Source organism: Bos indicus, chromosome 13 (assembly GCF_029378745.1).
Source record: "Bos indicus isolate NIAB-ARS_2022 breed Sahiwal x Tharparkar chromosome 13, NIAB-ARS_B.indTharparkar_mat_pri_1.0, whole genome shotgun sequence".
NCBI lineage: Eukaryota > Metazoa > Chordata > Mammalia > Artiodactyla > Bovidae > Bos > Bos indicus.
In genome coordinates, this window is record NC_091772.1 from 72201507 (window position 1) to 72214922 (window position 13416).

The window sequence follows — 13416 nt, forward strand, 5'->3', positions numbered from 1 at the left end:
AGCCTTTGGGGACCCATCTTTCCAGACTTTAATTAGGACTTGAGTTCCTGGAGCGTATAGTGGTGACTCTTTAGAATCTTTTGGGTCCTGGTTCATACCCCACAAGCGTATATCCTGTTGGAATTGCCCAATGGCTATGGTATAAGACTGGAGGGTCTAAACCTCTGGATCTAGGAAGAGGTCATTGACATAAACAAAAGGTCTCCCATATAGCATCTCATAAGGACTAAGACCAACCTGTTCCTTAGGGGCAATGCAGGTGCAGAGGAGAGCTATTGGTAAAGCCTCCTTCCATCCCAGGGAGGTCCCCTGGGTTATCTTTTTTACTGCTGATTTTAAGAATTGATTGGCTTTATACTTTTCCTGAAGATTGAGGCCTCCAGGCACAATGGAGATAATAAGTAATGCCCAATGCTTTCGAGACTCCTCGGGTGACCTTAGAAGTAAATGATGTCCCATTGTCACTTTGTAATGACCTGGGCAGCCTCAGCCTTCTTGGTCCGTGTGGGAAAGCCTTCAATCCATCCTGTGAATGTATCTATCATAATAGGTATTTATACCCTTGAGAAACTGGCATCTGGGTGAAGTTCATCTGCAAGTCCTCTCCTGGGTAGGCCCCATGTCGTTGGACGGGCTGGGCCAACTGGGGTCTTCGAGCTCCTTGCGGGTTGTTTAATAGGCAAGTGGGACAAGAGGAGACAACCTGTCTTATAGTTGTTTGGAGGCCTGTTCCTCTGAAGGACCTTTCTAGTAATCTTTGGAGGGCCTTTTCTCCTAAATGAGTAGTGGCATGTAAGGAGTTAACCAACTTCCATTGGAGGTTTCCAGGCAGAAAAAGGAGTCCTTCCTTTTGGAACCATCCCATATGATCTTCTTGAAAGCTGTCACTCTTAGCTTTAAGAGTCTTACCTTCAGTATATGAAGGAGTTTCTGGCAAATTAGTCTGTGGAACTAAGGTGGAAATCCCTATTAGGTTATGGTTCTCTAATGCTGCTGTCCTAGCTGCCTGATCAGCTGCTTGGTTCCCTCGTGCCACTTCCATGTTCCCTTTTTGGTGTCCTTTACAGTGGGAGACTGAAACCTCAGTGGGCAGGTGGACTGCCTCCAAGAGTCGAAGAATCTGATCACCATATTTGATTGGGGACCCTTGGGTGATCAAGTGGCCCCTTTCTTTCCAAACAGCCGCATGTGCATGTAGCACCAGAAAGGCATACTTGGAGTCAGTGTAAATGGCTATTCTTTTTCCTTTTCCCAGCTCTAAAGCTCGAGTCAGGGCTATGAGCTCAGCTAATTGGGCTGAAGTACCTGGTGGCAGAGGCTTAGCCTCTATGGTCTCAAAATTGGAGATTACTGCATACCTGGCTCTTCTTTTTCCATTCAAGACAAAGCTGCTTCCATCAGTGTACCAGATTTCCTCAGGATTGGTCAGAGGATCTTCTGACAATCCCTCTCGGGGTTTTGTCTAGTGGTCCAAGGTTTCTAGACAAGAGTGAAAGAGGAGAGAGCCCTCGGGGGTAGGGAGGAGGGTGGCCTGGTTAAGAACCTCACAAGGGGATATAGTGAGGCCTGGATTTTCCATCAGCATTACTTGATGTCTGAGGATTCTTTGATCAGACATCCATAAATGGCCTCTCCCATTTAGGAGTTGTTTTACTTGGTGGCTGGTAAAAATAGTTTGCCCCAAAGGAGAGTTTTAAAGCATCTTCTATCATGATTGCAATAGCTGCAAGATTTCGAAGGCAGGGGGGCCAACCTTGGGAAGTTGGATCGAGCCTCTTGGATAAGTAAGCTACAGGCTGGGGCTCAGATCCCAACCTTTGAGTTAACACTCCCAAGGCTATTCCCTCTCTTTCATGGACATAAAGTTGGAATGCTTTTTCTGGGTCTGGCAACCTCAAGGCAGGTGCCTGAGTTAAGGCCTGTTTTAGTGTAGCCTCTGCCTCCTTTTGAGGAGTTCCCCACATCAGTGGGATTGAATCATCTCGTCCCTTTAAGCTTTCATATAAACTTTCATATAAGCTTTCAATTAGACCATAGTTGGGTATCCAGATTCCACAATAACCAGTTAGCCCCAGGAAAGCTCGCAATTGTTTTCGAGTCGTGGGGGAGGGCAACTGGAGGATTCCTTGTACCCGATCAGAGGACAGCCTCCTGGACCCGTGTGTAATCTGAATTCCCAGGTAAGTGACCTTTGTCTCGACCATCTGTGCCTTAGTACGGGAGACTTTATATCCCCTTTTTGCCAAGAAGTTTAGAACCTGAATTGCATGTTGTTGGGCGCTTTTCTCATCTTGTGAGCAGATTAGTAGGTCATCTACATATTGTAATATTTTCCCATTAGGTCCCAGGTCCAGATCTAGGAGATCCTGGCTAAGGGCCTGTCCAAACAGGTGGGGGCTATCTCTGAACCCCTGAGGTAATACTGTCCAAGTCATCTGTTGGTGTTTTTCTCCTGGGGCCTCCCACTCAAAAGCAAAAAGGTATTGGGATTCTTTAGCCAGTGGTATGCAAAAAAATGCATCTTTGAGACCCAAGACAGTAAACCACTTGGCACTGGGTGGGATTTCTCCCAAGATTACATAGGGATTGGGTACTGTGGGATGGAGGGGGACTACAGCTTCATTTATAATCTGGAGATCTTGAACCATTCACCAGGTCCCATCTTTTTTCTTTACTGAGAGGATTGGGCTGTTACATGGTGAACTGGTAGGTAGCCTACAAGCAAGGAATTTATTTATTAAAGGCTGTAGTCCCTCCCGAGCCTCTCTTTTGAGAGGATATTGTTTCCAGTCAGGAAACCAAGTGGGATCTCGGAGGACAATGATGGTTCAGCTTGGTGGGCTCGTCCAGGAATCCCCTGATCCCACACTTGGGGGTTAATTTTGTCTTCCCATAGTTTTTGGTCCCTCTCTATTGAAGGTGTAATGGGTTCTTCAGTAGTAGCCAGGAGCTGTAGAGCTCTAGGGGCTGAAAAACTTCCCATCACAAGGGTGGTCCCCAGTTTAGTGAGTATATCTCTTCCCAATAAGGGGGTAGGACACTCAGGGACCACCAAAAACTGGTGGGAAAATATTTGTCCATCCCAGCAACAAAGAAGTGCTCGGGTGAATCTTTTAGTAGTTGCTTTTCCTGTAGCACCCAAAATGGTACAGGTTTGGGAGGAGAAGACTCCGGAGTAGGAGATCAAGACAGAGTAGGTAGCCCCTGTGTCAACCAATAAATTCTCGGACCTACCTGCCACATCCAGTTGCACCCTTGGCTCCAGCCCCGTGATGGTTATCTGTGACAGGTGGGCTGGCGGGAGCAGGCTGCTTCAGTCCTCTTGAAACATCGTGAGGGTAGGCTTGGCGCTTGACCTTGAGGCTCTTGGGTCCCGAGGGCAGAGTGCCGCCCAATGTCCCAGTTGATGGCATTTGTGGCAAGCCGTTCTAGACTTGTCACGGTTTGGACACTCTTTGGCCTAATGCCCCGCCTGTCTACAGATCAGGCATCTGTCTTGTGCCTTGTCCTTCAAGGACTCGGGGTTTGCCATAGGGCTTCTCTGGAGGGCGGCCAGCATCTAGGCATGCCTTGTCTGTTTGTTTCTCTCCTTCTCCTGGGCCTTGGCCTCCTCCTCCTGTTCTCTGTTATAAAAGGTATTGGTGGCTGTCTGGACCATCTCATCTAAGAGGCAGCAGGGTCCTGCTGTTGTAGCTGCTGTAACTTAATTCTGATATCTAATGCACATTGGGACAGGAATTTGTCCTTTAAAATCACCCGTCCCTCATAAGAGTCTAAGTCCAGGTTGGTAAACTTTTGGAGTGCCTCTTTTAGCCTCTCCAGAAAGGCAGTAGGGTTCTCACTGGGCTCCTGAGTTATTGCTGAGACTGGGCAAAGTCCGACAAGTAATAGGCTTCTTTATGTTTCCATGGGTGGACTTCCTTAGGGGTGAAGTCTTTCTAAAGCTTATCCTACCCAGAACTGTTATAACCTGAGAGCCAGGCGTCCCCGGGTCAGGGTGCAGATCCCCAGGCAGACTGAGGTGTGACAGCCTCCTAGAGATCGAATCCCTGGGCAGGTCAAGGCGTGACGGCCTCCCGAGGATTGGGTCCCTGGGCAGGTCGAGGCATGACGACCTCCTGGGACCCCTGGGACTAAAGGATCCCCGAACAGGTTGAGGCGTGACAACCTTTCGAAGACCGATCCCTAGGCAGGTCAAGGTGTGATGACCTCCTGGGACCCCCTGGACTGGAGTTTGGGCGTCCCCAAGATCTCCAGTGTGACCAGTATTGGGTAGGATTAGGGGTTGGATATTATAGAGTATTTCCTTCCCAAGGCCAGCTATTTTCTGGTTGTCTCTCCAGAAGATTGTAGAGGCAACCTTGTGGGTCTGGATGGGGCTCAGGAAAAGAGCATGAAACAGGAGGGAAGGGGCAGAGCACAAACTTTGAAAGAATGACATTAGCACAAGGGAATAATGTAAACCAATTAAAATCAATTGGGTCCAAGATGACAAGTCAAATTCAAGTAAACCCCAATCTATAAGCCAACAGACACACCCAGAGGTGGCAGGACAGCTCCAAGGCACAAGGTCAGAAGAGGGAGGAGTAGGTGGTTCCCCAATGGCTGGGATGATCCTCTCACTCATTAGCATATGAATTCCATCCCCTCACAAAACCTAGCCAGGCCTAATATGGCCCTCGGCAATGGTTCACACCCTGAAGGGTGGCTTCTCTCTGGATCCTAACAAATCTACAATGAATTTTTGCAATGAGACATCAAGAGCCTGAGTTTCGTTAGTTTTGGCCAGGCTTGAGTCCCGGGAGAGAGCTGAAGGACAGGAGGAAAAAGCAGTGGGAAAAACATGCCAAGGAATCCCCTTCATAGCCCACTGGAAGATTTGCTAAATATCTGACCGGTGCTCAGTTTCATTGGTCTGATCTTTGGCACAGAGAAGAGAAAGGACAGAACCCCCACCGGCTTGTGTAACAGCTACTGGGGCTCAGCAGATAGTGCCCTTGGGACATGCTGAGGAGCAGCCTCTCCAGAGTCCCTCAGTTGTGCCCCTGCCGCCTGCCTGTTTGTGGGAGGTTTGAGGAAACAAGAAACGAGAGATTGTAAAGGTCCCTCCAGCCATAGGAGCAAGGACCTCTTTCCTTAACCGGAGGTCTTCTGGAATCTGAGACTGGGCTGCGTGAGCTTTCTGCTGAGTTCATTTTTCACTGTCCCGGTTTCCAGCACGATGGGCCTTCCCCTGCACTGGGTTTCCTCGCCTTCCGCTTCTAGCGCGGGAGCTTCCCTGAGTTGGGCTCCTGCTGTGCTTGGCCTCTTCTGCGCAGAGGTTGTTTCAGCCAGGTTATATCCGAGTCATGGCACCATAGATGTCACGTGAGCGTATGTTCCTCGGTTCTTTGTCTCCTCACAACAAAGATTTGGAGCTACGGACATTAAAGCCCTCTGCACGTCACAGCTCTTGGGTCTTGGACAAACCATGCTACAGCTCTTAGGCAAATCAGTGTTACAGCTCCATTTTTATTTATAAGATAGCAGGAGAATCCAAGACTTGAAGAGAGTGGAGGAGTGCGTGGGGAGGGAGAAAGAGAGAGAGAGAAAGAGAAAGAGAGAGCTCGCACATGCACACGGGGGAGAGAGTCCGAGAGAAAGCGCTTTGGCTCCTCCTTTTATATATTTTTTCCTCCACCTGGGCTTGCCCTATGCAAATTGGGCTTAGCCAGGAGTGCTGTTTGTTCTGCCTGAAGTTTTCACTCTGGTCCTCGGACCTTCCTTTGACCTTCCTTGTCTTTTAGCCACCGCCATTTTGGACTCCTTTTCCCTAGTCTACCTACCTAACAGTTGCCATTGCCTTCTCCCACAAGGTTATCAAAGTGTGAAACATAAAACTAGAGGCCGTGGCATAATGAGGAAGAGAATTCCATTCTGACTGGGGTCGCCAGGAAGGCTTTAAGAAAGAGGGGCCCTTTGAGCCAGCTGTTGATGATTTCCAAAAACATTTCTTGGTGACCTGAGTCTGCTTGGCCGTCTTCTGGATGCTGCATTTTACGGGGTGAGAGGACTTCAGGAGAGGGTTGGGGGTGCTGGAAGAGAGCCTTCTGCAGGGAGGTCACTATGAGGAAAGGCAGGGTGTGCCCAGGCAAGGAAGCTTATCCTTAGTTGCCGTTTGAACTGCATTTAGCCTTGACTTCTAACAAGTATCATGTTAAGTTTTCTATGTACGTTGCTTTATCACGTAAAATCAGAATGTAGTTCATTCTCCTTGTTGTACACTGTGAGGACACTGAGGCACAGAGAAGTTAAGAGGTTTGCCTAAGGTCACACAGCTAGTTTTCAGTGGGGCCTGAAATTGAATCCAGCCAATCTTAACGCTGAACCCAGGAAGAAATTATCTGGGGATTTGTTAGCATAGATTAGATTGTTTCTCAAAAAGCAAAATAGTCATCCAGTGGTTAAGACTGCTCTTCGACTGCAGAGGGCATGGGTTCAGTCCCTGGTCAGGGAACTAAGATCTCACATGCCATGCGGTGTGACCAAAACTAAAACAAAGAGCAACAACAAAACCCAGCAGCAACGTTCCCAGAGCTGCCCAGGCCTCTCTGGCATCCCTCGCCACCTGCAGCTGACAGCCAGTCAGACATTCTGGCTGCACATCTGGCTCTTTACTTGCTTGGTTTTGAGCTCCAGTGTTTGCTCTCTCACTCAGGGCTTCTCTTTGAAGAAAAGTTTGTCACCCTGCCTCACTAGCTGCTTCCAGTCCAAGCGGCCTCTGCAGTTTTGACCTGCTTTTCTCCTCATCGGGGAGGACTGGGCCGTCATAGCCACTCTTGAGTGTTGAGTGAGGGGTTCACTGGAACCGTCTGCGCATTTAGTGTCTGCAGGGCCCGGCGGTGGATGTTTCAGAGGCCTGGACGGCTCTTTTCATTGTTTGTCTTCCCACCACAGCAGAGGGCAGGCGTTCCTGGTTTATGGTTTCTCTGTGGAGCACATACGTATTTTCATTTGCACGTAACAACTTTTGAATGCAGCTCAAAAGTTGCATTATTCAAAAAGAACAGTTTTTTACTCTTTTTGAGTAACAGTTCTATTAATTGTTAAATATTTATATCAACTGTTGGTATTGCTCTGAGGTGACTTCATTTGTCCTTCTGGTCTTTGTTTTTTTAAGATTATTCCTTTAAAAAAAATTTTTAATTGAAGGATGATTGCCTTACAGAATTTTGTGGTTTTCTGTCATACATCAACAAGAATCAGCTGTAGGCACACCCATGTCCCCTCCCTCCTACCTCCCTCCCCATCCCAGCCTTCAGCCTGTCACAGAGCCCCTGTTTGAGTTCCCTGAGTCATACAGCAAACTCCCATTGGCTATCTATTTTACATATGGTAATATAAATGTCTGTGTTACTCTGTCCATACATTTCCCCTTCTCCCTCCTCTCGTACCACGTCCATAGGTCTGTTCTCTTGTCTGTTTCTCCATTGCTTCCCTGAAAATAAATTCATCAGCTATCTCTTTAGATTCCATATATATGCGTCAGTATATGGATATTTATATGTGCGTCAGTATATGGATATTTATATTTCTCTTTCTGACTTACTTCACTCTATATAATAGGCTCTAGTTTCACCCACCTCATTAGAATGGATACAAATGGATTCCTTTGGTCTTAGTTGTGGCACACAAGATCTTTAGTTGCAGGCCTGTGGGATCTAGTTCAGTCACCAGGATGCAACATGGGCCCTCTGCATGAGGAGCTTGGAGTCTCAGACACTGGACCACCAGGGAAGTCCTGATCAGTTTTCTGAATTAGGTTTTGCTTGGTTTTAAGATGAGCTTCTCCACTAATCACACCCGCCACACGCCGCCCCCCGCCCCTGCCCTCCGACCGGTACATGTTGGCTCATTGTAGGAGGAAGATTGGGGCAGGTGGTGAAAGGGAAGACTTAGTGGAACTTGTTTTATTAGTAATACGGGGCTTCAGTCGTCAGCTCTGTCTGGGGACAGAAAACAGAATGTCATGGCTAGGATGACCAAAGTGAGGACTGGTAGCAGGGTTCTTTGTGTGTGGATAGTAGGACTTTTATCTTAGAACTGCCTTTCATTTTGCCTTCTGGGTAGACTGAGTCATGGGGCTTCTGATTAGCAGGGATCTGAGTTCTAATCTTGCCTCCGAGGCTTTTTAATCTTGTTACCTTGGGAAGCTACTTCTTCTCTGTACCTGTTTCCTCTTCCTATGAGATTATACCCACTGCCCAGGATTGTTTTGAGGATTCAGTGAAATCAGTGCCTGCTCGAGAATCCTTATTTCTCTTCTCTCCATGGGGTCTTCTGCTCACTGCTAGGAAAGAGGCTCCCCGAACACCTGGGACTAGTAGAGGAGGTGACAGCAGTAAGCTCAGCCACTCTCCTTTCTGCAGTCACAGATCGGTGTGCTTTCTGCAAGCACCCGTGCGGAGAAACAGGCATGACCTTCATCCACACTTGTTGGTGTTTGCTTGTTTAGATGAATTTTGAAAGGCTACACACAAGCATACAGTTTCAGTTGGTTTATTTTAATTTGCCTCGTTTCCAGAGGAGGTCAGCCAGTTGGCAGCCTGTACATGATGCAAAAGGTCAACTGAATGTTCGAGAGAAAGGAGGGAAAGGGGAAGTGCAGTAAAAAAAAATGATCTCTGGGGAAAGGTCAGCATGCGACTCCATAAACCCCTTCCTACTGCTCTCCTTGCACTGCAGCCTCGCTGGCTGCCCTGCCGTTCTCTGAAAATGTCTCGCCCCCTTCCCCATTCTCCTTACTGACCTCTGCCCGGGACGGCGCTGAGGGTGGCCGCACGCCCTGGCCCTGCCTTCACTCGGGGCGGCTGGGACCAGCGGCACTCCCACCCCTGCCCTGTCTCTCTCCTGATCTGCTTTTCTTCCTAATGCTTATTAATCCCCAGCATCATGGCTTTTGTTTATTGGGTGTCTCTCTTCTGCTACAGTGTCAGTCCCATGAGGGTGTGCCTTGGTCTCTTTTTTTTCCCCTGCTGCTGGACTCCTGGCGGATAAAACTGTCTGGCACATAGTAGGTGTTCAGTAAATGGAGTGAACGAACGCGCAGAAGTGCATATCCTGCGGCTCTGTTGAGACTTCCCGTTTGATTCCTGTCTCTTAATGATGAAAACAAATAAGGAAACACAATGAGTTGTAGAATTCACAGTGTCCGATGGGTAAAAATTAGAAGCCTGTTCAGGAGAAGCCTGATAGGAAAGTTGACAGATAGGAAAGTTGACAGAACTTTCCCTCTCAATGCTCAATAAAGTTGCACTTACTACAATAGAGATGTCTGAAAGGCTCATTCCATTGCATGTAACAGCACATTTTGTGTGATTTTAATTTTTTTTGCCAAGATGCTACGCTGCCTGATTCTGTGGAGAAGAGCATCGTGTGATCAATTAGACGTGCTTTGCCTTGGTGTCTCATCCTGATTCCCACGTTTTTATCTTCTTCTCTACACAGGGCTTATGAACAGCTCAACGTGAAACATGAACCCCTCCAGCTCATCCAGCCTCAGTTTGAGACGCCGCTGCCAGCCCTTCAGCCAGCAGTGAGTAGGTGTGGGTGGAGCATCTGGCTGCAGAGCCTCGACGTCTGCCCTTCCCTTGCTAGCTGGCCTCATGTGGAACAGGCCTCCTCGTGGAGTCACGTGTCTCTGGCTCTAAATATGCACAGAGACCAAGCCTGTTAGTATTCTGCAGGGACTTCCATTTGATGTGGTCCTCAACTGAGGAATCAAGGGCGTGATTCTGCTTAATAGCCTCTCTGGCTATTAAACATTTCCCATCCTGTTGGGTTAGAGGGCATATGTGAGAATTCCTGGGTGAAGAGGAGGAAGAGCTTTGTGCTAGAAAGCTTTGAGCTTTCCAGGCAGCAGGCACTGAGATTCACAGCACAGCTCTCATAGCCCAGGGGCCAACCATGTGTCTCTAGGTCATAAACACCCCAGCTCAACATGCGCTCCACCTGCCTTTGGAACTGTCTTATGCTGGACTTGTCCCTGGTGGTTTAGTGGCTAAGACGCCACGCTCCCAAGGCAGGGGGCCCAGGTTCGATCCCTGGTCAGGGAACTAGATCTCACAGGCTGCAAATAAAATCCCACAACTAACACCCAGTGCAGCTAAATAAATAAATAAATGAATATTTTAAAAATTGGTCTTATCCTCCTACCTTCTGGAATGTTACAAGGCAGTTAACTGGCTACAGCTTGGTAGCTTGAAAATCGGCCATGGTGGAGGTGTTTATAGAACAGAAAATGACAAGTGCTACAGATCAGGCCTCTTGTTTTAAATGATAGCTCAGCATTTAGCAGCACACTACTGGTTCACATCTGTGATTTCTGGCTGTAAGTTCAGCACTTTCTATATTAATCTACATCCGTTCCCCCAATTTCTGTCACGGTTAGATGAGAAAGTCAAAAGGTCAACACAAATAAAAGCCTGAGAAGCGCCAAGCTTTGTGTCTTTGAACAAGTTAATGGGCGCTGGGACCCCAGCTTGGTCAGTTCGGTGGTGCGGTTGGAGCTGGCTCTGCTGGGTTGCTTCCAGTGGGCCGCCATCGTGCTTCCTATGGCCTCACAGGCGGAGGGGCGACAGGCGCTGGGCGTCTCATCCTCTTGTTTTCCTCCTGTCTCCTTCCGGTCAGTTATGGCTCTGGATACGCTCTTTCATAAAAGACCTCATTGCCTTTTAGGTTTTCCCTCCTAGTTTCAGGGAATTACCACCTCCTCCGCTGGAGCTATTTGACTTAGATGAGACGTTCTCCTCTGAGAAGGCCCGGCTTGCTCAGATTACCAATAAGTGTGAGTTTGGTCAACATTTTTTTTTCTTTTCTGAGTTTTACTAAATTGTGAATTTCTGAGATTTGCCATGAGAGAAAGTTTACAGTTTGTTTAGGGAGAAGAAAATAGGAATGGGAGTATTTAAAATGACAGTTTTGTTTATTTCATGTAAATGATGTTGACTGTAAGAGCTCAGCTTTAATTCCTGCGCGTCTTTATCTCTGACCTGTTGAGTGACCCCAGGATGAATCCTGACCTTGGCTACCGCATAGCAAATCTAGGCCAGTGGTCATAGGAGCACTTGAATAAGAAGATTCGGTTAGGGCCAATTACAGAGGCTTCAGATTGGAAGGGGTCCTGGAGAGTCCAGTGCGCCCACCCTGACCCATGCGTGAGGAAAGGCCCCGGGCTACACAGCTGCTCGGTGAGTGGTGCTCCCGACTCTCAGCCCTGGGCTCCTCCTGACGTGCCCTGCCTCCAGCACAGCACGTGGGCCTGCACACGTGTGCTCAGAGACATAAAAGTAACCGTCCATTTTGAGGCAGTGACCCCACTCCTGGGAATCTAACCTAGGGAGACAAATGAAGGTATACAGATGAGACTACTACATTATTTATTTAATAAATAAAATACAGTTGGGAATAGCCTTAGTGTTCAGTCATAGGGGAATGGTAGTAAACTGTGCCATATTCAGTCAGTGGGATAAAACATACTCATTATAAAAGAGCTTTACAAAGCCCGGGGGGTGACACTGAGTGAATTGGAGATTCCTAAATGAAGAAAGCAAAATATAAAACTGTACTTGTGGTAGGATCTCAACTATGCAAACATCTATATATGCTCAGAGACCAGAAAGGAGTATGCAAAAATGAACATAGTTAAATGTCAGACATTGCATTTCTGTTCCAGTCCAGATATTGTGGCAGGTGCTGGGCAATCAGATATTAGTAAGACCCAGTAAGTACCCTGTAGGAATAACAGACCTGTGAAGGATTAGATGCTTTGACGCAGCATTTCTGATTCTAGCAGTCTATCTTCCAGAATTTCTTGTAGAAATGCGAAAAAAAAGGTACAGCTATAGAGCTATTAACTGTATCATTCAGAAAATTGACAACAGTCTAACAGCCTATCAGGAGGAAGACTGGTTAAAACAGTATGGACCAAACTGTTGAAAGATGATGTTACACCATTAAATGATAAAGACAACTTAGAGAACTATTGTAGTCTGATCCTTACACATGGAGGGATTTTTTTTACACATGTAGATATGCAGGCATACATAGCATTATTTATCCTAGATAATATTGGTGAGGGTTAGAGTGAGATATCATTTATACCATAGCTTTAAAAATGCAAGTCAGAGGGGAAAAAGAAAAGAAGTTACAGTCTAGTATAACAAGGGCAGTAATGACTGTCCATTCTTGATATACAGCCAGAAATCGTTTCAGAGAATTATGGGTGATTTTTTCTTTCATTCCTTTTCTATAACATTGCTATAATAAATGCTCTTTAAAATACCCATATGTCCTTCTCATAATGGTCCCTGCGGCATTCAGAGGATGGTAATTTCATTTCCTGCTGGCTGCTCCTCCTCTTTGTAATGTAGGAATGCCAGATCTGGGAATAGTGAGCCAGAACCAGTGCAGCTTTATTCTGTCTAGGAGTGTCACACTTCTGGCCTACTAATTTACAAAAACAGCACATCAGAGATCTCTACAGTCTATCACTGTTTGAGTCCTTTGGTCACATTACCCAAGGGAGAGGTGAGTGATCTTGAGAGATGTAGGAACCCTACAGGGATACCCAGACCACAATAAGTCTGTACTTGGGGCAGGGCAGAATCAAGGATGAATCTAACCACTGCAACTGTGCTCAGGTACTGAAGAAGACCTGGAATTCTATGTCAGGAAGTGTGGTGACATCCTTGGAGTCACCAATAAACTCCCAAAGGACCGGCAAGATGCCAAACATATCCTTGAGCACATCTTCTTCCAAGTGGTGGAGTTCAAGAAGTTGAACCAGGTACAGAGCCCAGAAGGCCCACTCAAGTGGTCAAGTGGGGATATCATCCACAAACTAGACTTCCCATGGTCTGTACCATTCATTCATTCTGTCGGTATTTCACTGTCTACTAGGTGGACACACAGGTGACGGTCCCTGCGCTTATGGGATGTGTATTCTAGCTGGAGGAGACTGACAGTAGACAGACAACACAGTATCTTAAGTATTAAACCACACGGGATGCCAGGAGATGAAACGTGGTATAAACCAGAGCAGGCTCAGAGGGGTCAGTGTACTGAACGTGGCAAGATTCAGGGGTGGTCAGGGTGGGCCACACACACTGCAGAGCTGGCATGGGAGCCAGGACTTGAAGGTGTCCAGGGGCTGGCCATGGAGATAGCTGGGAGATGAGTGTCCCGGGCAGAGAGAAGACCTGTGCAGAGTCCCTAAGGCGGGACTCTGCTTGGCTCGTTTGAGGAACAGCAGTGATGCCTGTGTGGCAGACGAGAACTTAGCCAAGGACAGAGCAGCAGGGTGTGAGGACAGAAACCATCTTGCCCTGGACTAAGGACTTAACATTTATTATGCCAGGCCTTCATCTTATCTGTCCC

The 13416-nt window shown here is 47.4% G+C and overlaps 1 protein-coding gene across 6 annotated transcripts in view; it reads left to right on the forward strand.

Moving 5' to 3' along the window:
- IFT52 (intraflagellar transport 52) overlaps window positions 1–13416 on the forward strand; it is a 38074-nt gene that overhangs the window by 23279 nt on the left and 1379 nt on the right. For 4 of the 6 annotated variants that reach the window (XM_070801711.1, XM_070801713.1, XM_070801717.1 and 1 more), the window contains 3 exons: window positions 9487–9574; window positions 10717–10825; window positions 12681–12826. In XM_070801711.1, the coding sequence (XP_070657812.1) occupies window positions 9487–9574; window positions 10717–10825; window positions 12681–12826 (343 nt within the window). The remainder of the gene's footprint in view (window positions 1–9486; window positions 9575–10716; window positions 10826–12680; window positions 12827–13416) is intronic. The other 2 variants (XM_070801714.1, XM_070801715.1) reach the window with 2 other exon arrangements.